Source organism: Nothoprocta perdicaria, unplaced genomic scaffold (genome assembly GCF_003342845.1).
Source record: "Nothoprocta perdicaria isolate Ctin4 unplaced genomic scaffold, notPer1 scaffold_17, whole genome shotgun sequence".
In the NCBI taxonomy this organism is placed as follows: domain Eukaryota; kingdom Metazoa; phylum Chordata; class Aves; order Tinamiformes; family Tinamidae; genus Nothoprocta; species Nothoprocta perdicaria.
In genome coordinates, this window is record NW_020454871.1 from 2388531 (window position 1) to 2413265 (window position 24735).

Consider the following 24735-nt stretch of genomic DNA (forward strand, 5'->3'; position numbering starts at 1 on the left):
GAAATTACACATGCTGGAGTGTCTTTAACTGACGGTGCATGAGGAAAAGGATTGCTGTGGTGCATAGGGCAAGGTCTTAGACACGAGCAGATGAGGTGCCTTTGTTTCTGTGTTTTTCTCCAAAGGGTGCTTTTCATGAATGAAGGTTGAGGACAACTTCCATGTTCCCTTTGTCTGTCAAATAGCATAATTGTATATAATAATTTTATGTTTATATCTACAGTTGTGTAATTTAGTCTTAAAATTCTACAGGTAGTGGTGATTTTAATTTTAGGGTACTTAGGTATCACAAGAAATGGTTCTGTGTGGTTATTTGTCATGTGGTTCTTTCCTTCTGTCTTCCTATTTCTTTGAGAAATCAATATATTCTGTCAGTTTATTGGTAAAAATGTAAATCCCTAAATGATTTTGGACATAACAGACCATATTGCTGGTACCTGCATTAGAACTGCTCCATTTCCASATTGGTGTTTTCAGTGAAGCCCCCACGTAAGGAACATTGGTTCTGCTGGGCTGGCTTTAGGGTCTGCTCTGGGTGTCCCCAGTGCTGTGTGCTCTCAGCTGAGTGGTCCTGCACTGTGCTCGCCTAGAGGCAAGCTCCTGCCCAGGCTTCACCCCTGCACTCCTCCTCTCTTAACCCTAGATGCTCTAGGTTGTTGTTTGTGTTTCATTGATTGTATGTTTAATAATCTACCTAAATACTACAATTTTTTAAAATCTATTTTTTTTTGTTTATATGACAGCCCAAAACAGCTCCGAAAAGGACCTTTGGATCCATTACAAATGAGCAGGTAAATATGCAGCAGGCASTTCACAATAACAATGTCAATTTTATCATTTCAAAGACTGCAGTGTAGTGCATGAATCCACTCAGAAGGGTGCTGTGAAAGTTGAGTAAGGTAAGAGTTGTTCATTGCTCTGAGAAAGTCCTGTGATCAGAACTCTGAGCCTATTAAATCTCATTTTGGATCTCCTTGTTAGGTTTTGCTGATAGAAAAAGAGAAGTAAATGCCTGTAATCTTATTTCTTTCAACATGTCATAGTTTTAGAGTGTTTAAAGTGGAGATGTCTCTTCCAAAGTGTCCCATGTGAATTTGGGTCACAACAGCACTAATGCTCTTACTAATATAAGTGCTCTTACTAATATAAGTGAGAGGCAAGCACAATAAAAGGCCCCAGGCCAGCAGCAATCATTCAGTATTACAGTATAAGGAATTATAAGTATTGAAGAATGTAAATGCAATTCAAATTACTCAAAATTTTTTAGTTTTCTAATAGTTTCAATTCTTGTTTTTGTGTCCTCACATTCAATTTTAGTGATCTGTCCATATGGAAGATATAGGTTAAAAATCCTATTTTCATCCTTCTTTCTTCTGAAGGATGAGAGACAGGGAAAGAAAAAGAGGATAATGACAGTAGTTGTCCTCTCGACTGGTCTAAACAAATAGCAGAGTGAGAATTCAGCTGAAGATTTCAACCAGCGTGCATTTCTGTATACTGTATAGAAATCTTATGCTAATTTCAGAGCACTGCAGAGATGTTTGTCTATTTAAATATTTTGCCATACTGAAGTGCATGCTTTGTCTTACAGGGTCAGAATGTTTTTGGCCTGGATATAATCGAGACACCTGAGGGAGATAAGTGGCCTCAGCTGATCGTGCAGCAGATCCTGGATAGGGAGCAGAAGGACACATACGTGATGAAGATTAAGGTGGAGGATGGTGGAACTCCTCCGAGGTCCAGCACTGCCATTCTGCAGGTCACGGTGACCGACGTGAAYGATAACCGGCCGGTCTTTAAGGAGAACGACGTCGAAGTCAGCATTCCCGAAAATGCTCCAGTGGGCACCTCCGTTTCGCAGCTCCATGCCACAGATGCAGACCTTGGCTCAAATGCACAAATTCACTTCTATTTCAGCAATCAGATCTCCAGTTTGGCTAAAAGGCTCTTTGCCATTGATAATGCTACTGGTCTCATCACCATAAGAGAACCGCTGGACAGAGAGGAGTCTCCTGTACACAAACTAACTGTTTTGGCAAGCGATGGCAGCTCGACCCCGTCAAGAGCAACAGTCACTGTAAATATCACAGATATTAACGATAATGTCCCCTCAATAGACACAAGATACATCATCAATCCAGTGAATGGGACAGTTCTTTTATCTGAGAAAGCTCCACTTAATACAAAAATTGCACTGATAACAGTGATGGACAAGGATGCCGATCTAAATGGCAGAGTCACCTGTTTTACAGATCACGATGTTCCATTTAGATTAAAGCCAGTTTTTGATAATCAGTTCCTTCTGGAAACAGCCACGTTTCTTGACTACGAAGCCACACGGGAATATGCCATTAAAATAGTGGCTTCGGATTCAGGGAAGCCTCCCTTAAATCAGTCTGCCATGCTCCTGATCAAAATCAAAGATGAAAACGACAATGCCCCAGTTTTCACGCAACCCATCATAGGCCTTTCCATTCCCGAGAACAACGCTCCTGGGACGCAGCTAACCAAGATCAGCGCGACGGATGCCGACAGCGGGCGCAACGCTGAGATCAGCTACATCCTGGGCTCCGATGCCCCCCCTATTTTCAACCTGGACCGTCGCACAGGCATCTTGACAGCCGTGAGGAAGCTGGACCGCGAGAAGCAGGACAGGTATTCCTTCACTGTGCTGGCCAAGGATAACGGGATGCCGCCCTTGCAGACCAACGCCACTGTGACCGTGTCGGTGCTGGACCAGAATGACAACAGCCCTGCTTTCACCCACAATGAATATAACTTCTATGTGCCAGAAAACTTACCCATGTATGGTACAGTGGGGCTGATCACAGTCACAGATGCTGACTCTGGTGAGAATGCTGCAGTCACTCTCTCTATACTAAATGGGAGAGACAATTTTATTATTGATCCGCTTACAGGTGTAATAAGGCCTAATATTACCTTTGATAGGGAGCAGCAGGGGTCATACACTTTTCAGGTGAAAGCTGTGGATGGAGGAAGAGTGCAGCGCTCTTCGACTGCCAAAGTGACCATCAATGTGGTTGATGTAAATGACAACMGGCCCGTTTTTGTTATGCCTTCATCTAATTATTCCTATGACTTGGTTCCGACATCGGCCGGTCCGGGGTCTGTAGTCACTAAAGTGTTTGCAGTTGATAATGACACAGGAATGAATGCAGAGCTCCGTTACAGCATCATAGGTGGGAACTCGAGGGGCTTGTTTACAATTGATCAGTTAACAGGCAATATTACTTTGAAGGAGAAAGTAATTACGGCCGATCATGGCTTGCATAGACTGGTGATAAAAGTCAATGACCTAGGACAGCCAGAGTCTCTCTATACCATAGCTCTTGTGCATTTGTTTGTGAATGAGACGGTCACCAATAGTTCCTATGTGCAAGAGCTAGTGCGTAGGAATATGGAAACTCCGGTTGGCCAGAATATTGGGGATGGTGAGATCACCCCCCAAACCAATGATTATGTCAAGATCATCATTGCGATTATTGCAGGCACAATGACAGTTATCCTGGTAATTTTTGTYACTGCTTTAGTACGGTGCCGCCAGACCCCCAGGCACAAGGTGGTGCAAAAAAACAAGCAGAGTGGTGAATGGGTTTCTCCAAACCAAGAGAATAGGCAGATCAAGAAGAAAAAGAAGAAGAAGAAGCGCTCGCCAAAAAGTCTCCTCCTCAACTTTGTGACAATTGAAGAATCGAAGCCTGACGATCCTGGCCACGAGCACATAAATGGCACTTTAGACATTCCTGTAGAACTGGAAGAACAGACTATGGGAAAATATAACTGGGCCACGACGCCAACCACATTTAAGCCAGATAGCCCAGATTTAGCAAAGCACTACAAGTCTGCTTCGCCGCAGCCTACCTTCCAAATTAAACCCGAGACTCCTGTTCCCCCTAAGAAGCACCATGTCATTCAGGAACTGCCTCTAGATAACACCTTTGTGGTGGGCTGCGACTCGCTCTCCAAGTGCTCGTCGAGCAGCTCGGACCCTTACAGTGTTTCTGAATGCAGCTGTCAAGGAGGCTTTAAGACCCCAGGCCCCATACACACCAGACAGGTAATGCAAAGTTTAAGGTACTCTCTTTCTCCTTCCTGTCTTCCTTCCTCATAGGTGTAGCTCTAAGCACTGCAGAATCGTGTCCTCCACCGGAGGCCAACTTTGCAGCGCCACGTTTACGGGAGGCATTGAATGAAAGCAGTCGGGATTTGCCAGTGTTTAGGGCGAGCCTTAAAACCAAGCGACTGTTGAGTGTCAGAACCGAAGCGGAGCGCTGTGCGACTCCGCGGGGTGTTCCCGACTGTAGATGGCAGCATGACACTTCCCGCACCGCCGGAGTAGCCGGGACTTTGGATTGAGAGGCCAACGGGGTTATGGTCCTGTCYTCTCCACTGTTACATGCCCGGGAATCGAAGTCATCTTGGCCAGGTGGAAAGCAATAAAGCTTTACAGGATCTGCTAAGTGGTTCTTAATATTAATGGCATCTGGAAGTGCTGCCTTGGTTTGAGCAGAGCTTTCCTTCGAGGTCTCTCAGAAGCAGGAAGGGATTTTCYGCTGAGGCCTTCAGCACCATTGCCAGCCTGGCACCATACTGGCCTGTTTACTGATAAGCTAGACTGATAAGCACCGAAAACTGGGGGGAAATTAGAACCATCAGTACAGTCACTCCTGCTGCTAGACCTACTAAGTAGGTTTTGGCTCTTGAGACRTGTTGTGCAGTATAGGAAATGTCTAAAGGATCCTCAGCTTAAAACTAAAAATAAAATATTATGAAATACCTTTTTTTTCTTGAGATATTACAGAAGGCTTTAAATTGCTCAAAGCTGGCTCTAATGTGTTTTGAAAAGCTTCATTAGTAATAAGGCTTTGTTTTCATGTTCTTGCTYAGAAACAAAGCCTCTCTAAGAATAAGTCTTTATCCCAGTTGAGGCTTTGGATTTTTTCTCTTTTTTTATTAGTATATCTATATTTTATCAGTATAGCTCTAGCAGAATATGCTACTGATTATATTACTGAGAATTCCAGTATGGGCTGTTTGTTTTTTATTTTTATTCCCCTTCACAGCACAAATCTATGTAGTAGTCCAGTTCCCTTTGTGCTGTAAAACATGAATCTCTTGCAGAGATGCATTAACAGATATATATTTTTTAAAGCTTCTAGTTTATAACTCAGTGATGGGGATGGAAATTTTATGGTTTTTGCAGTCTTAATATTTTCTACTAAAGGTATTTGAATATGTTACTTTAAATTACACTGAGAAAAGCTTCTCATTTGTTTGAACTTGTCCAAGTCTGAGGAGAGTGGGGCTGTTTTCAGTGTCTCTGTGGGCCTCGTCTAAGTTACTTTTCTCCTGAATCCAGAATATTGAGTGTAGTAGAGTATAATACAGCTCCTGGTATAGTTCCTCTGAGCCAASAATGTTCTTATGTTGCATGCTCAAAGCCACTTTGTTATACCCACTAACAAATAAAGCGAGCTCTCTAGACTTTTACTGAGGTAATGCTCTCATCAGAAGAGGCTTTTAAAGCAGAATGAAAAACARTTCCTTTTTGCTGACCTGGTGTGAGAAATGAGCAATTCCTTTCAATTTGTATCTTAAAGGTTGGTGACAGGAGGTTCCTCTCCGGAGAAGCACAGTAATATTTTTTTCTGGGATACTCATGACTTGAAACTAGCTTGCCTTAATTTAGTTTTACCTGATGTTGTTGCGATGCTCTGAATATGCAGAAGAGATTAAGGTTTGCCCATTTGATAAATCTACAGTTATCCTCCTTTTGATTATGGAAATGACCACATTGCTGGAGAAATTAACGCTCTCAAGGTGACCTTTTACACTAGTTTGAAAGACATGTCTGTCCCTGAGCACTTTAATTAATATTTCTGTTACCTGACTAAAACATAGGCARTTTCATTAATCAATAAAAGTGATACTGGGACAAGAAAGAGCATTTGAGTTAAGYCCTTTGTGCTGGTCTTTGATCACAAAGACAGGTTYGTATCTCATGAAACGTAGTAGAATWAAATAGTTGGTCTTGCTCCTATCCYGTTGTTTTTATATTGTAGCCTGTACTGTTCTGCCYCTTTTCAGATCATTAGGTCACTGCAGGACAGTTCTCAGTGTYAGGATCTAGTTTAGAATCTAAACAAAACAAAACCTTGGTTCTACCTTGGTGCTTCTGAAACCGTGCTGTCCAGCAATCCTCCAACCCTGGAGACTAACAGTGTTTGTGACTAAGGATGCTCTGGGTCACACACTCTCCCTRTTTTCAGAATAATTGCAGAACAGTTAGAATTGAGAATAATCATTTCACTTAAAGTCAATGTGCTGGTRTATAAATAAATGTCTAATGTGGAGAAAACTGTTCATCACTAGCAGCTACTAGTGTTACAAGTACATYCTTTTACAAGCCAAAATCTCTCTGAAGGAAGAGCCTCGGTCAAATAAACTAAGTATGAAGATGTCTCCACTTTCTAATGGATGCTGATACTAATTAGTCTTACGTTAGTTTTCTCTATGAAAGAATTGAGTTTCTACTCAAATATTGGAAATAATTCTGAGATAAAGGTAAAATACATAGAATAGTAGTGATTCAGTGCTTTTTAAAAAGAAAGTTACTACTTTGCTTAACTACTAAATTTGTCATATTGATCTGTAGAATCACAAAGAACAACGATTGTACTTGCCAARCAGCATGAGAACTTGAGAGGTTTTCCTGCTAAAAACCAGAGTTTCTTATTTGTCCATATGTAGTAAAAAATGCAGCAAAGCAACAGCTGAAATTCTGCTTAGGAAGGAGCCAGACACTCCAGAAGCAGCGGAGGATACATTGGGTCATGAACTGTACTAGGAGGGAGAAGGATGTTTCTGATGTAACACTGAGCAGAAGGGAGAGATCAGCTTCTCTGTGTAATTTGTGCGTGAGCCGGGACGAGGGAGCCAGGAACTTAGCGATATTATTTTGAAGTCACACAGCAGGAGTGAATCAATAGGAATGACAGAATTGGAACCCTCAGAGTGTTTTCTTTTGGGATGTAGTTGAGGTGATTGTGCAGAAGAAGTTTTACCTAGCCAAAAATTGTGAACAGGGTTCTTGGTCATGAACATTTTTCAAATTAGGATGTTTGGAGACTTGTGAAATGAAACTAACTCAGTGTTTTATTTTTTTTACAGAGGCATCTTATCTTGTCATAGATGTACAACATTTCATGAGTTGTGGGTATCTTAGAAGAATGTCTTTCTTGGGCAAAAAAGCATAGAGCAGATTTTCAGTTTGTCTGCAAGCTTTATGAAAGCTCACTTGCTTTTTTGACGTTGACTTCAGTGAGGTCAGATGGTCTGTGACATTCCATTCTATCACAGACCTTTTAACCCTTTATTCATTTGCATCGACGTAATAGAAAGCAAAGGCAAAGGCAGTCTCTTTTTTTATGCAGTATGTGAACTGTTTAAAAGTCTGAAATCTTTGCTTAAATATTTTCACTAACACTTATATAGTTCAAATTTCTGTTTAGATAACAAGACTGTATAACTGAATAGCTTGTGGTTACAAGAGACAGTGTGGTTCACGACTGGGGTTCAAAGAAATTTCCACAGTTTCATGAGAATTTCCTTTTCTTTTAACTAATGTTATCTCAGGATTTTTTTTAAACTAGAAAAACAGAAATTTCAAGAGCAGTACAAACCTCCTTTTAAAAAAAGAACCAATGATTGAGGAAGGGTCCTGTGAGCTCTTAGATTGCCATTTTCAACTTCTGACTTTGGAAACTGGATGCATGTTGTCTGACTTGCTGTTAGGGAACATAAGCCTGTTTGTAGCAGTATCACTGGGRAACTGGATTGAATTTTAGTCCATCCTTAATTTCTGTGCCATTGCTCTACCTGCAAGTTATCATCATGCTTTACAGTTGCAGCTCTTGGGTCCTCCTTGCTTCCCCTGTCCATGTGTTAGCTCCAGTGCTCATACATGTGTCCAGGAGCATTTTGAGGGAGTGAGCAGGAATGGAGCTTGACTGCTAATGGAAATCTGGGTTAGCTGACCTGAGTGATCAGGATTCTTTCATGTGTGGACGTACTTATGGATAGGAAGGAATTTCAAAGGGCACAGTGGTCTCTCTTGATACTTGTTTCTTGGAGACTAAATGGAGGTAGGCATTGTGTTCCTTGTAGAAATCTAAATGGAAAGTAGATCTCATTTAGAATACACTGCTTTTTGGGGGGCCCTACTCCTGCTGTTGACTGCTTGGACGTGCTTACAAATATGGTATATTAGGTTTCCTGGTTYTAGCTTGATATGCAAGGAAACAGTATAGCTCCTCCCTCACTATGACACTAGTGTGCATGTAATATAAATTAAAAGAATCCTGTGTTTCTCTGGGACCTGTTAGCTCTGCAGATCTTACATGATATGGACCTGGGTGTAGAAATCAGTGCTTTAGATTATAACTAGTGAGACTGAGTTGCATCCAGTATCCTGTAACTATGAGTCAGCGACACTGACACTCCTGATAAATATTTCAGAATATTTCAGAATATTTAAGGTTGGAAGGGACCTCTACAGAGGTCCCTCTACATCTAGTCCAACCTTCCTGCTCAAGCAGGCACACCTACAGCATGTGGCACAGGGTGGCATCCAGGCGGGTTTTGAAGACCTCCAGAGTAGGAGACTCCACAACCTCCCTGGGCAGCCTGTTCCACTGCTCTGTYACCCTAACAGTAAAGAAGTTGCTCCTCACCTGGAGACGGAACTTCTTATGCTTCAGTTTGTGGCCATTACCCCTCGTCCCCTCGTCCTATAAGAGTGTAGAGAGAACTATCCAAGTGACATACCCATATTCTGGAGTAAATTACTTGCAAGCTTTTTTTTTTTTCTAAATATCAGATAAATAGATGCTGGTATAAGCCATTTCCACAAGCCATTTCAGAAGTGATTACTATAATCCTACTTATTATCTTGTTATTTTCTCTTAATTTTCTGGCTAGTAATTTTACTGTTAATTCTGGTGTGCTGCTGTGTATATGCATTTCAGAAGCAACTGAAATTCACATCTGGAGTTAAAAATTAACTGAAGGATAAGGCAAGTTCTGAGGCTCCTGGGTTAGTGAGCAGCTACTTGTGCAATTGCACTGAAGCAAAACTGGTCAATGAAATGTTTTCCTTTTGTTGAAGACTTTGGGGAAAACCACTATTCAAAATTCATTTTGCAATACACCTTTTTCACAAAAAAAAAGCTAAGGAGAGCATATCAAAGTTTCCTTGTTACCTTATGGTAGAAAACAAACACAGCACAACAGGGAAGAAAAAAAAATTATGGGGCTCTCTGAGGTGAAAAATGGAAGCTTTTGAATATGAACACTTAATTCTAATTTGTGGAAACAACACCTTTTTTAAATGAATATATACTTAAGTTACTAGATGCATTCCAGCATTAACAATTTGGTGATGGGCACGTCAGCTAGAAGGGTAGGCAGCTCGATGTGCACATAGCCTCGTGCTATCAGCAGGATCAATATGACTGTTCTTCAATGTAAGTAAACTTCAGTGGGATTTTTCATTTAGATGCCCTACACTTAGCTGCTCACAACTTCTTTCAAGTTCAAACCGTTGTTGGACATGAAGCCTGTCTTGATTTTCTATGCCAGTTTTCCCCCAGGTTTATCACTTGTTGTGCTATAGTAGATGCAATTATCTGACCTCTAAGGAACTTAGTTGTCTTGGGGATGGTGCTATTGGTAGCATTTTCTTTCCTATGGAATAATTAATCTGAATTAATTTAATTTTTCTGGGGTTTGAGCATTCTGACTCTTCATGCTATGGATCAGAGAAGCTACAACCCTGTATAATATGTTCTAGGTGGTATGGTTCTGGCTAGAGCACTTGGGGGTTTTGGTCTGACACTGTAAAAAAAAAAAAGTTAGAAACCTAGAGTAACATAGACTAGCATACTTAGCAATGATTTATATGGCTCCATTTTAACAGTTCAATTATGTGTAAGAAGTTCTCTGCATACTTATAGAAACTTGAAACACACAGGGACCAAAAATGGTTTCTTGTCTAGAGCTGCAGTATTTCAGTGCTTCTCAAACCACCGTGTGATTGATGTGGTAGGAATTTGGAGGCAAATTTTACAATGTTTGGGGAAAATGATGCAGGAAAGGGCTTTTCTCATGCTGTTTCTCTGTTTGCCAGCTCTGAACGTCATCGCATCTGATGTTAGATACTGAAGTCGTGCGCGTACACAATGATGTTAAGCCAGCAAACATGAAAACAAGGAAATAGCACGAGAAAGCCCTTTGTCCTGGCTCTGATTGCCGAAGAATTTTATCGTCTCATCTCCAGAGGGGTTTGGAAGTGACGATGAACTGTTCAAGCTGCCCTACTGAAAGGTATCAAGGGCAAAAGTTCTTTTTTTTAAAAAAAAAAGAAAAGACAAAGAGACTTTAGTACGTTGTGCTACAGTGTTCTATATTGTAGTTTTGCTAAGAAAAAAGTAACGTGACCCATCAATCTTCACCGTTGGCAATTATGATAAATCTGTTGCTTTCTTGTTTTGCTTCTAATCATCTTGTTCCATTTTTTTCTTATTTATTTCAGTTGAATAAACTAGAAATATTTGATATAAATACTTTAAAAGGGAGCAATAAATTTTATTCGTACATTAAAAAGAGAATGTAAGTTCTTTATACTCCCTGCGTTTAAAAAAAAAAAAATCAAGTGTATGTCACAGCACCATTACATATATTAAGGATTAAGTGTTATTTATATCTATTCCATAACATTTTTAATGATATTGCAGCTACGGAYCATAAATAGAATTGATCAAATCAGTGCTGTCTCGTTTTATAGGCACAAGAGGTATAGTGAAAAATGAGTACTTTCTGCTTTCTTACCCACAAAACTTTTTAATAAATACTCACCTTTTAAATAACTTTAAAAAATTGCATTTTGCTTGCTGAAATTTAGATAATATCTGTATATCAGGTGACATACACTTAATCTTTTGGAGCACTTTGGGTTTTTTAAAGATGCACCACAAATCCAGTGGTCTGTTTTTTAGTGTGATAAAATAGGAGATAGCATAAATTTGATTGAAGCTACAATTTAGTGCACCGCTAGCCAGCATATGGGTGAAGAATGGTCTTCTGTTTTTCCTCCCAAATTATTTTAAGTTCATTTTTAAGTTCAATTTTGTTTATATTGCAATTTAGTATAAAGCTCATTAATAGACTCTATATCATTGCTTTATTTGCAGTTTGTTTGCAAATGTATATTGCTTCACATAATAGCAAATAATGCTTAATATGCATCATCTAATAATGCTAGCATTTCATATACATAACAAGATCTCTTAGGAAGCAAAGGAGTATAAAGAACCTTGTTTTCTGCACTTATATGAAGACTTACATGATACTAGTTTGCTAGAATAAAATGAAATATAGGCACTGCTTTTAACTGGGTTGTATACAGCATATATAATTTTCTTTTAAAAGTTATTAATATTTCATCAGACTACAACATGGAATTCCTACACATTACTGTATGTTTGATGTAAAGATATTTAAAATAGGCTTGTACTTAATGTTCATATTGCCTCAGTTCTTGGACTGCAGAATGTCACCATGATTGTTGCCTATAACTTCTTCCACGTTTGCTATTCGGCTCTTATAAAAATGTGTATTTGGCTATTGGATCTGTAAAATAAATTCTATTAATAACGAAGTACGTATTGTAATTTAGCATATTGTATTGCATAATCATAGCTGTGACTGTTACAGAGCAATATTTAATTTTTTATAATGAAATCCTTTTTCTTGGGAGAACTTTATGCATCTTAGTGTCACTCTTCATATTTATCACGCCTCTAGCTTCAGACTCAACGTGCGTCGCTTCCAGCAGTTACACACACAGTTAATGGTATTTATAGACTCAGTGCCACCACGCAGCTAGGTCCTCTGTTGTGAAGCCTCCTTATTGATGTTGAAAGAAGTGGATGCCAAGAGTAGGGTTTAAGAGTTTGGGTATAAGCTGCTGCTGYTACAGCTGTTCACTTAGCTGCCTTATTGGTGGTGATAGGAGGTGTGCAGAGGTACCTGTGGACCTACAGTGGCACATCAGGGAGACAGGAGGGTCTCATAGCCTTGTGTTTGCTGCTGTTTATTTCTAGTTTTTTTGATATCTCTGTTTTTTTTGTGGTATTTTGGGTTTGATTTCTCTGAGTAAAATTCATACACATGGAATTAAGGATTAAGGAAAAATACTGAAAAACTTGAGTTCTTAAATTGAAACTTGSTCTCGTTTTTGAATCAAGGAATATAGAGTTGAGATATTGGCCTGGGTTAATTTAATGTAACTTATATAACTAAGTCATTGCAAGTAAAATCGCCATTGCCATCGGTTTCTGTTTTTGTTTTTTCCTTTGGTGAGAAGGCATRAATGTCAAGCATAGAAGGTTATTTTGATTTCTTTTTAATGCTAYCTGCCCTCCCTAAGTGCCTATTTACACTCAGTATGAAGAGAGCCTTTGATAACTCGACTTCCAAATTAATGCCATGTATGTGCTTGCTGTTGCTTGAGATGAGTCTGGTTCATTCCTGGGAGAAGTACTGCTTAGGAGATTCTTGGTTCTTCTGTTTCTAACCTAGCTGAAGATTTTTCTGTTTTTTTTTCCTGCTTATGACATTCTATAAAAAGATACTGCTAGAGAAATCTAGAATGACTTTAAACATTAAAATTATGGGCACCAAAGAAGGTTCTTTAGGGATTTCAGTTCCTGGTCCAGATGTACRGTCTCTCCTAGTTTTCATGTGCATCAGCACACCAAATATAGTAACTTTCCAAATGTGCAATGAAAAACAACGAAACCTCTGAGTATTTCACTTTCATCTGTGGTAGATACCCATTTTCTTTTTTCCAGTTTTTGTTTTCTTACATGTAAATACGGCCTTTTTTAAGTAGTTCTGTCAGACTGGCATGAGGCTTTTCCAAAGAGCTCATTTCCTTCTGATGGCTGGAAAGATTCATGCAAGTCTCATGAAAACATAATGTGCACTTTACAGAGTGTGTGTGTGGTCAACATGAATTTCTACACTTCAGGGAGGTGAGGGGTGAATGGAAGGCAGTCAACATGTGCATTTAATTTTTGTTTGTTTTAGTGTCCTGAGTCAGAGGCACGTGTTGGTGCCAGAACCAGTTCTGTTTCTCTAGTGGTTTCACCTGCAGAAAGGCTATTTCTGACTGAACAGAGTCAGCGAAGAACAAAAATTTCCATGTTGACCAAATGCTGGTTTTGTACTTGAAAATACTGTTTTTTCTTGAAACATCAAGCACCATTTTCATGTTTTTAAGATTTTTTTTATTACTCAGCCTCATGTCTGTAAACTTGCTCAGAGAAATCTCTCTGGGGCCTATTGCCCCTCCTGCTACTGCTGCTACAAAAACATCTTTTTTTCTAGCTAAGATTCTAGAGCACTTGTATTGTTTCTGTGCATTAGTTCTGTTTATGGTTCAACCAAAAGTGTGTACTTGTTGCCTCCTTTATCTTATGGTGTGGACTAGTTGCATTGCTGCTTGTAATGCAGCCTGCCAAGGGTGAGTGGGATCCTAGTGCATCCTGTGTCCTCGTGTAGCTGCCCCTTCTGCCTGGGTGTGTGTGTCTGCCCAGCTGTGTGTGAGCGGCTGCTTACTTTCATACATATATGCATGTAAATCAAATTGAGTTATTTAAACCATACACATAGATGTTGAGCAAGTGTGTTACTGGAGTTCTGCTGACCTTCTGCTATCTTTTGAACAGTTTTTTCTTTTAATATAAAAGATATAAAAGATATAAAAGATATAAAAAATATATTAAGTATGTTTTTCAATTTTATAGAAGGTTGCTAAAGTGCAAATGTTATTCAGTTATCATAAACTATTAGATACTTGCTTTCTAATAAAAGCTAAATAATGCTATCAAAGATCTGAGGTTTGACTTTTCAAATTAAGTGCTATCACTGAATAGCAGCTGCCCTCCTGTCTCTCTCAATGTGTGATTTACCCTTGCTCTGCTAACGGAAGAGATCCAGGGCTGCTCACACTGCTGAACTTCTCTTCCTTTTCCTTTTGGGCTCTGTTGTTTCTTCTTGAGCTGCTTGTCCAAGGCTGACATAAGACTTGAATCTCAGGCTTCTCCTCAAAATAATTTCTCCTTTCTCGTTGTCTAAGTAGCACAAAAACTTTTTTTAGTCTGTGTGTATCAGTTGCAAATGAGTTGCAGGCAGGTAGACACATTGGCACTAATGTGAAACCGAAGTTTTCCAAAAATAGGCTCTTTAACAGAAAAGTGTTTTTTCTGAATCCTCATTTAAAGAAACCATGGGGTGAGTTCTGTTTTTAGTCCAATACATCATGTGTTTCAGGTCAAGTAATGACCCTCTGACAGAAGCGTTTCAGATGGGTGGACAGAATTTGGAACCTCTTTTTCTTCAAACCTTTGAGTACTTGTATGTATTCTAGAAAAAATGTGCCTTCCTCCATTTAGTGCTACTTTATAGGGAAAAGCAGAGAGAAGTTGTTCAGGGGAAGAAAACATTGTTTTGACCAAATGATGAATGTCCAAAACTAAGAAAAACAAGTCAACTGTTTTCTGGACAAAGTATGATTTAGCAAATAGCTTCTCACAGAGTTAGAATAGTTCAGGATAACTCACGAATTCTAGATAACTATCTTATGCCTGTGATATACCAGCATTTTTATCTGTTTAGGTGCTTGCTATTGCTCAAGAGATGCCCAGGAGACTGCCCATTAATTTAAGAGGACATTTTTTGCTGAGGTACTTGTAGTAAGATGGTTTTAGTTTGTTTATTAGAATTCAAATTCTTGTTGCACACTTKGAAATCAACAATTGCTGGAGATTTGTATGACTTCTTGAGAAATAAGACAGCCTCTTCATGTGGGAAATAAATCAATGAACTACAATAAGAGGATTTGTTCTCAATTAAATGTAACCCCCCTCTGCCTTACTCCGTGCAGTGTGTTTTCTGTGGTGATGGCTGTCATGATCTAGGCAGTGCCAGGACCACATAGGATAGAAAGGGGTGAGAGAAAAAGGATTGCGTTGGGAGTGTATTTGGTAGTAGGGTGAGACACTCGAACATCTGAACTTTTACACCTCTGATCTTTGCATATAAAGCYTTGAGCCACATCTGACATACTTTCTTAACTGTATTGTTGTGGATTTATTATTATGTCTAAAAGTAGCAGAATGTCATCTTGTAACTTTGAGCACGTTTGTTTATCTGATTTAAAAAGTCTAATTGCCACAGAGTGTATCAGGTGGTTATGAGGTAAGATATCTTAAATGTATTTAAGTAACATTTACTTATTTATAGAAACTTGGTTTCCTGCCTTCTGAAGCTAATGTATTTTGAATCAGAAATGAAAAAGTGCAACTTGGATTTTAAAAATATGTAATTTGGTCGTTCTTTCTCTTTTAACTGGATGAGATTTTTTAAGGACAGTACAAAGGCTTGAGTATGGTTTACTATTTTTAAAATTAACTGAGGTAGGTGCATTAAAAACATAATTATTGTATAACAATAAATTGTCTTCTAGCTTTTTTTCTTGAAATGACTTTTAAAAGTATAAAAAATACAGTTATTTATCCAGTTAATATCAATATGTATGTATATGTATTTGTAATTATGGAAGATAAACATTTTCCACTTTTTTGTCTTCATAAGCATTTTCAAAAGCATCTATTTTGAGGGCTCGACATCAAACATCTAACATATACATATATGGTAGATCAGGTGAATTTGTCAAGTGCTTTTCACTTTGAATAAATGTTTGTAATGTAAACGATTTCTGTGAGGGAGAGGAGCATTGGGTTGTGTTCTTAGCTCAGCAGAAGGGAGGCGAGGACTCCTCCAGCCTGCCGTGCATTTGATTGCTATTGATTGTTCAAGTAAGAAGCCAGAACCACTGCAATTTATGGACGAAATTTTCCCAACTCCTGTTAAACTCCGAGCTTAGAGAGAGCTGCAGCTGTCTCGGAGCTGCTGCCACTCGTGAAGTCCTGTTTGATGCTGGTGTTAGCAGCTGTAAGCAACACCGCTCCATTTGCTGCGCTCCACGCTGAGGCAGCTCGGACTACATTTGTAAGAACTGAGTGAGAATGGGCGGTTTATGGAGAATCTTAAAAGCAAATCATATTTTTTTYCCCTCAAAATGGCAGCGAATGTCTCCATGAGGGACATCCAAGTAAAAACTTTTCTGTTTATCCTTATTGTTCACACTAAATATTTACCCATTTACTCTCCTACTTTGTCCTTTATAGGACTGTAGAAGTTTATAGACAAACATACACAAAAAAGAAGGTATTTTCATAATAGATATTACATGCTTGATTTCTTTATCTGGATGAAGTCCACCGTATTTCTTGCTGTTCAGGAGCGTGACTGAATTCATTTTTGAATGCCTTGAGGTAAACTTTTGTTTTAACAAAATGTGTGAAAAACTTATGAGTGAGGTTTCCAGCAAACTTGCTTAGAAGTTAATACCTTGGTTTCAATAGTATGTGGTGGATATAGTTTCCAAAAACAGTTATTTCCTTTGGCCGCTGTATGAAATACAGGTACTTTTGTTGAAAAACCTGGTGATCTGTGCTCATTCAGGCCTTGTTCTTCATGTATGAGTTGGGCCTTTCTTTAGTGTCTGAAATAACAAATGATATTATAGATTAATGCTGTGTGAGATACTTCTTTTCTGATCCTTAATAAAGGGTTTAGGGCTGTCTGATTCTTTATATGTTTCCTTGTTCCTAATATTGACATTTTTTATATGGTATTCCTGAACATAAGTCGTTGCCATTTGCGTGGTGTGCACTTGGCTTCTGATAAAAGCAGTGTGATAATAATGGAAGGAATTAAAAACAGCTATACAGATCATATGTGACGATGTATTACAACTCTTTAGGAGATAATAGTGAGTCTTAGAGTATCCATCTGGTTCTTAGAGATTATGGATTGTAGAACTGTGAAATATTTTAGGTTAGAAGGGACCTCTGGAGCCCATGTGGCCCTTTCCTGTGCTCAGAACACTTATCTGGGCCTCTCTAGTTGAGTTCTGCCTTTCCCTAAGGAAACCTCTGAAATGCCTGTTCCTGTTGGACTTGCTATACGGTGAGAAGTTTTTCTTTAAGTGAAATATCTCTTGCTGTACTAAAGTCATRTTGAAAGAGCATATGCTTGCTTTATAGATAGATGTAAAGTGCTTGAGTACCCCTGAACCCTCTTTTGAGCATTGAGAGAATATCCAGCTTTAGTGTAAAGTCTGTTTTGAACGGGTGGAGTTCCTGAAGCAGATGAGATTCCTTTTCTGTCAGGTAGCCCTTTGACACAGGTGTGCACTCTATCACAGGAAACACAAGCACACCCTGCACTGACTGTATCGCAAGGTCTCCAACAAGAAGCTTGTTCTGTGGATTCCCAGCCAAGAGAATCAGAGTGCAACACAGTGAACGTCTGTCAGCTTTATTGAGGTYTTCACATATTCATGTGGTCTTTTCTTCCTTTCCTCCTTAGATCCTTCCTTCCTACCTTGAGTTACTTATTCTGAATGAGAAAAGTGAACACTAGCAGGAGGAAGCTAAGTTTTCCCTTACAGTCTCAGTCTTGTTGGTATCTCAGTATCTTTTGGATATTGAAAAATATTCAGCTGTAGCATCCCGCCTCATCCAGCTTTTCTTTATTCTTTCAAGTCTTCATGCCTTTTGCACTTTCTATTTTAACAGATGTAGTGTTACATCGTCATGTTATTTTTTTGTTGTTCTTTATTAGTAATTACAGGGAATGTGTGAATGTTTAGACATTGTTTGAGACTGTTGAGACCTCTGGAGGTAATTGGCCCAACCTCCAGATGTTGTGCGTTCTGCAGGTCTGTCTTCTGTTGTTTGGGGGAGGATGGGGAGAGAAACTCAGTAACACCCCACTCCCAGGTCTAGTCCAGAATTCTCTACAACCAGCTGTTTATTAGTACAGGTTCTGCATTTGCTTCTGTATTAGGACATATTTAATGTTTTTAGATCCTCAGATATATGCTGGTATCTTAGAAGTTGTAATTCTAGTTATTTTTAGGGATCCATTTCTTATGAATCTAGTAAATCTAAGTGTGCTTCTGAGTATTAGAAATGTGTCCCATATGTCTTTTGGGACAAAGCTCATTACGTTGTACATTGTTTTCCACTCACTTCTGTGGCTCACCAGCTTCCTTATTTCTTTGTTTCGTAGATATGCTGCAAGTTTTCATTTGCTCATCTGTCTAGTTCTGGTAAAAAATATTGTTAACTTAGCAATCATAGTCACGATTGGCTTGCTGATGAGGTAGAGGAGGAATCAAATCTTTGCAGAAGTTCAGCATAAAGGTTGGATATTGAAAGCAGATGGAAACRCCCAAATGCTGTCAATAGCAATACGTTGAAGAGCCTTAATTGGAGAGAAAAATGCCTTTTCTATATGTTCTCCATAGAAAATATAAAATGGTACAATTATGCGTTTGCTTTCAGCTACCAAGAATGATTTACTAGTTATAGTAGTTTGGCTGAGAAACGCTGAACACGGATGAGGGAGCACAAGCTCAGTTGTTCAAGGGTTCTAACATCTGTCCTGACAATCCTCTTACAAAAAGTCCTTTCGGAATTAGCAAATGACAACATGAGTTTTGAAATGGATATGAAAGAAACAGAATAAAGGGGGGAAGGACTGGAAGGGAATGCTTCATTATTTCATTGCCCCTTTTTAACACATTAGCTGCTTGAACTGTTTGTTTTTATGATTCCAGATGGTAGCAAGATGCATATAGAAGAAAAAAATGAAATAGAACAAATCAAATGCTTGGCTGCTGTTCAAGAGCAGCTAAGGCTAAGCTTTATTAAATTCTCATGAAGATATGATAACTGTGGAATTTTACAGAATGAACTGCAATAATCTTACTCACAAAGCACATGTTTTTTTCTTGAGAGAGATGGAAAATTCTGCTTCTGAGAGGAAGCAGAATTTAAAATTTTATCATGAAAAAACAAAGCCCTTTGGAGCTTCATTTTCAGTGGGCCTTCCCACTGAGTCTGCGTGTACCACAAACAGGAGCAACATATGCCATCCCTTTTACCCATTAAAAGTTCTGAGGATTTGTTTTCTCTTATGTGTGCTCATGATTAAAATTTCCCTCTAAGGGCAAACATTTTTTATTTAAAAAGGGGGGGGGGAAGCTGACATGAATATTTTTGATAATTTTTATGCATAATTCATGTATGCAATGCATTTTTTGTTCACTGCAGAACCTTTTTTTTGTACTTGTGCAATTGAATTGCTGTCTCCAGTGTAATGTTTGAAGTTTCACTTTTGTCCCTCTTTTTTTTTGGGCAGGACTGATGTCTCTATAAAGAAATTGCACTGAAGTAAAATGATTGTACTTTTTAATGTAGCTTTCTATTGAAATTATAAAATTGTAGTGCAGAAGTTTCCAATAAACTATTTTCCTCAAAAACCTTAAAATATTTTTCCTGACAAATCCTTTAGGATATTTTRTTCAACTCAAGAGTTAAAGATCAGTGAAGATTTATTTCAAAATTCTTTTCATTGTCAAATTACATGGATTTTTTTTCCTCTCAATAAAAAATGTTCTGTATGTCAGGTAGTCTTGTGTGACATGCTGTACAAATGGCTCTGAAAAGATCACACTTCGGGACATCTTTTGATCTTACCCTTGTATTGGAGACTTCTGTGGTTTTCCTCTTTCACTGAAATCATTCAAACCTGGTGTTTTAGAATAAGGAAAGAGAACTGTATTTAAAAAAACAGTGAGTAAGAGGATGTAAGAATTTGAGCCAAAATATGAAATAAGCAGTGTTCTTAGTAAGTAGGCAACTTGGGAAAGAAAATCACAGGTTTTGAACAGGAATGCACAACAGAAGAACATGACTTCTGAAGTGTTTAAGACAGGGCTGTAATTATTTAGGAGATCAAATATGAAGTAACAGGTATTTTCTAATAACTGTGAGAGAATCACCTACAGTAATATTGCATAAAGCTACCGCTTGGAGTAAGATAAAAACTGCGGAATGAAATGTTTTGACTTGTGTTATTTTTCCTGACTAGCCCTAAGTGCATAAATTAAATGCAAGACCTTTATGAAGATAATTACTTTTTACAAGTTCAGTGAATGGTGAATAAAATGGAAATACGAATAAACCAGCTTTTTTGTAGTAAAGAGCAATATAACTCCTGTATTTATATTGCAGGTATGCTTGTGTGTGCATAGGTGTTCATTCATGTATATTATGAAATTACAATCCAACTACATGGATATTCTATTTGAATTTTGGCTTTAGCTAAGCCATATTTAATGATTTATTGCTTATTACTTATGAGTAATCTTAGTCTTTAKGTTACATGTGTTTATAGCAGAGTTATTCTTGAGCTGTACACAAACCCATTGTGTAGTTCACAATARTAGTGAGAAATATTTCAGCAGTGATGATAAAAACTTGGCAACRGGTGTAGTTCATTAAAATTTATCTATTCTGTAACAGGAAAAAAAAAATGTTCAAGGAGTATGGGGCAAAAATAATAAAGGACGTGATGGATCATTTCCTTCCAAAGGTGAGTTGTAATTAGTGGGCATCACATGGAAGTAAAATTGAAGCTGGTAGAAGACAAGTGCTCTTTCAGTGTTTTGATGGAGTACCCTGGAGTTGGGYTGAGTCATGGCAAACATGATAATTTTCTTTCTAAGGGCTATGTATCTTGTTGCTCATTGCTCCCTGTGCAAAGGAAGTGAAAGAGAAAATCTGGCTGTTTAGTAACTGACGGTGTCAATCCTGGCTCCTTGAGAGAAGTGGGAGCATTCATCAAAACTGCAAGTGAGGTATTTATGTGAAGGCTGCCTATAGCTGCTCCTGGAAAAAATATGCCAGTGGTCTATACAGAAACTATTGGCAATAAAAACCCTGACATATGTCATAACAGACGGATAACCTTTTCTCCTTGGGAAATCGACCAAATATGAACTTTCTGATTTAATCAGGACTGTTTTTCTTTTGTCTGTGTCAGTCAAACCCTTCTTGTTGMTAATCCAAAGGAAACAGGGTTGAGAATACAAAGTCTACTCTTGTCTTATTAAGATGAAACGATTCTGTCAGGGTTTGATAACATTTTAGATGCAGAGGCTGTTACAAGAACATAATGAATATCAAATATATCTGCAAAAAGGACTTTTTACCAAGATAAAATCCTGATGAAAAATGCCACTTATTCTTTATTTTCCATCAGGCAACTTAAAGACTGTGAGTTCAAGAATGTAAATCTATATTTAATGGAGGTATTTAGTTCAGTACTCTGTGTGCTCAAATGTGAACCTTGAATTCAGTTACTTATCATCTAATAAAAAAGAAATAGACCCAGTTCTTTCATATTGAGATGCAGAGCTTACTCCTAATAAATCAGAACTTACCTATAGAAGCCACAACTGTATGGGTAAGTCTTCATAACCTTCCTATCCCAAATTACTTGTGTAGCATTTGGACTGATTTCAGTTGCAGTACTTATTTTGTGAATTATTATCCAAGAAAACAGGATCTAAGTCGTAATTCTTAGTTAACATACCTCAAAAGTGTAAGGATTCCTGGGGTAAGAAGTTGGATTGAGCAGAAGGAAGCAGAAGCTGGCACTCATTGTATTTAAAGGTAGAAGAAAAGATCGTTAGTCTTTTAAAACATTTAATTGGTATCTGTTTATTTCGGATTTTATCTAGCAGTGCAGCACCTCTGCTATTGACTTTATGGCTGTTGTACAGAACAGGCAATGGAGAGCTGGAACGGGATGCTTAAATCAAGTGTTAGGTGTAATGGGGATACATATATGGGTATGGGATACACAGGCTGTGGAGGATTGTCCTGGACTATTTCCTTTCTACCCTACTGGAGGTTTTAGGCTTCCCAAAGACTTTTTTTCATGAGGAGGGGCTGGGTGGGATGTTTTCCCAAGCCACAAGAAAAAGTCACGAGGCTGGAGGTTGTGGAAATGGGAGAGGCCAAAAAAGCTTGATAGCAATTAGGGTTTGGAAAGGATGAGCTGGGTTGGTTGATCCTAAGGGGTTACAAGTGGATTGACCTGTAACTACCTCTACCCCCTTTTAAACTCTTGCAGAATCATCTTGTCTCCTAAAGGAAGAGCAGTTATCTGGTCCAGCTGTCTGAGGTGCACAGGTTAAGCTGGAGTGAATCTCTCAGTGTAGTTGTCTTTCCTTCATGTGCTATAGGGGGAAAGTATATGAGCAGTAAGCTTTTAGATAGATGAAGTTCAGCGAAAAGACTTCCAAAGCCTGATAGGAAAATAATCTTAAAAATTAAGTCTCACAAATCTAAGAATATTATAAGTGTATGACCTTCCATRCCAAAGGTATATTTATTCTCTTGCAGTTAAAAAGAAATCAGAATTCRGGTAATTCAATGAGAAAAGGTAACTGATACGTTTTCAGATGTGGTCCTCGAGCATATGTGGAATTGATTTCAAAGATACCTTTTTTCTTTATATTTGCTTTTCTTTCATTATTGCATCATTACAGTGCTATTGATGTCCTAATGGAGATGATTGTGACAGGTTTCATTCTGTTTCATTCTATGTATGAGATTCTCCACATGACTTGAAATCAGTGTTGTAATCTGCTGCCTGTGTCTTCCCCTCGATTTTGCTGTATTTGAACTACAGAACTTTATAGATTCATATTTTAGAATCCCCAGACCCTTACTGTGCTTTGACATATTCGTTATTTTTCAGTGGCAATTGTTTTTTCCTTTATAGAAAACAATTTGTTTAATATAGAAGTAAGAATTTTTGCATTATCTCAGATATTAAAYAACTGAGAAGTGAACATACGTTGATGAAAGTATTTTAATAATTAAATTGTTGAAGTTCAGGATCGAGGGTCATTATCTGCTTCTAGCTCTCTCTATTACTGTTAGTGATGCGAGGCGCTGGGATTTGGTTATCTCAGGGTATGAGTGCTCATATTTTACAGTGAGCTCAGAGGAGAAGGAAACACTCAGGAGCTGAAGCTGCCCAGTGTCACATGCAGAGTATGAGATTGTTCTGTCCTCCGGAAATTGTCAGTGCCTGCTCCCAGTGGGATTTTTGGAAGTATTCAGATAGCTCTGCTTTCAGGACAGAACAACAGCAAGGCAGGGGTTGTGCTAAGGGTTTTAACATGTCCTGCATGCTTRTACTTCCTAATGTCCCACCTTGTTCATCCCAGGTTGTCACTAAGGAGGTAGGACAGGCAGGTTAGTTGTAAGGACTCCTCTTGTGTATTTTATCTAAAGTCATATTAAGTACTTATCTTTTCTGTGTTTGGTACAGTTTAGAGATTCATCTTTTTAGCTGTATCCTGAACTGGTGTGATGTACACAGGGAACTCTGCCAATTATGACATGATATTGTATCAGGTAACTCTGTGTATTTCRGGCTTTGAAATAATTGATTTTTATTTTTCAAGTTAGAAATAGTGTTTTTTTTGAGAAAACATTTATTTTTATGTGTTTCTCTATTTCACTGGTTGTTTAGCATTCTGTATGGTAAAAATAATGAGTAGGATTTAAAATACAGAAAGTGGGCAGAGGGCGATTACCCTTAGATGTAYAAAAGTCAAGGCTTGTATTTTTAATCACTGGCTACTTGCAGATTAAATTAGGACTGGATGAAACCAAGGTTAAACAAAATTTCTCTGTCTTGATAGAACTGGAAGAGTCAATGGATGTAAATGAGGCGGAGTGGATCCATTGCCTTGCTGCTGGGAGAGGGAGGGAGCTGGCAAGATCAGAGCTGTTGTCTGAATGTACTTTGCATGATAGGGAGATTATTAGAAAGCGGTGGAAACGGAGGAGAGGGGAGGATGTTGTCTTCCATTTTAGCAGTGAAAGTTAAAATATATCCATGTATGAACTGTAGAGACACCATGATTCGTGTATTGCTAAATTTTGGGGTCATTTTGAACCTGCTGAACAATGTTTGTTGTAGCTCAGACTGTTCAGTCTTTTAAAACAAAGATTGTTGATTTAAAAAAAAGGATTATTTTGATCATAAATGAGAACTATCTCATTCACAGTGTAAACTAGTGGTAGTTTACTTGGAAGAGTAGGCATATCCACACCAGAGTAAATACATTCTTTTAGTCTGATGACCTAGGAACTCACCATTGGATGTAATTGGTATTATTTTGACTACATTTAGAAGAGAGGTTGTGGCTTGACAATCTTCAGTCTCCTTTAGCTGTATTTCTAAGCCAAGGAYGTTGCAAACTTTCTGGAAAAAAATCAGAGGAAATACTTCTGTGATTTAGCAACCACTTGTCCCATATAGTAGGGACAAACCCTATTTATTATCCATTATTTAAATGAACTACCTCACTTCAGAAAAATCTTGAGTATTCATTTGTGGCCAACAAAAGTTTTATTAATTTGAAACAATCCTTAATTATCCTTCAACAACTCACAATTTAAGAATAATTGCCCTTTTAGAAGAGTGAATATAATGAAACAATCTGGAGTTCAGAGTATGAACTGTATAGCAATCCTGTTTTTAAAAAAACTCTTCTCAAATGTTGTATTTTAAGTTTTCCCTTTTAAGGAGTTATGTTGCATGATGGTTAGTAAGAACTTGCAAGCCCAGTTTAGCAATTCAGTTTTG

General features: G+C 38.3%; 1 protein-coding gene across 2 annotated transcripts in view; it reads left to right on the forward strand.

Annotated features, from left to right (window-relative positions):
* Positions 1-10845, forward strand: part of PCDH11X (protocadherin 11 X-linked) — a 62614-nt gene extending 51769 nt beyond the window's left edge. For both annotated transcript variants that reach the window (XM_026035909.1, XM_026035910.1), the window contains exons 3-5: positions 744-791; positions 1592-4078; positions 10208-10845. In XM_026035909.1, coding sequence (XP_025891694.1) covers positions 744-791; positions 1592-4078; positions 10208-10213 — 2541 coding nt within the window. In that variant the 3' untranslated portion in view covers positions 10214-10845. The remainder of the gene's footprint in view (positions 1-743; positions 792-1591; positions 4079-10207) is intronic.
* Positions 10846-24735: the final 13890 nt, after the last annotated feature.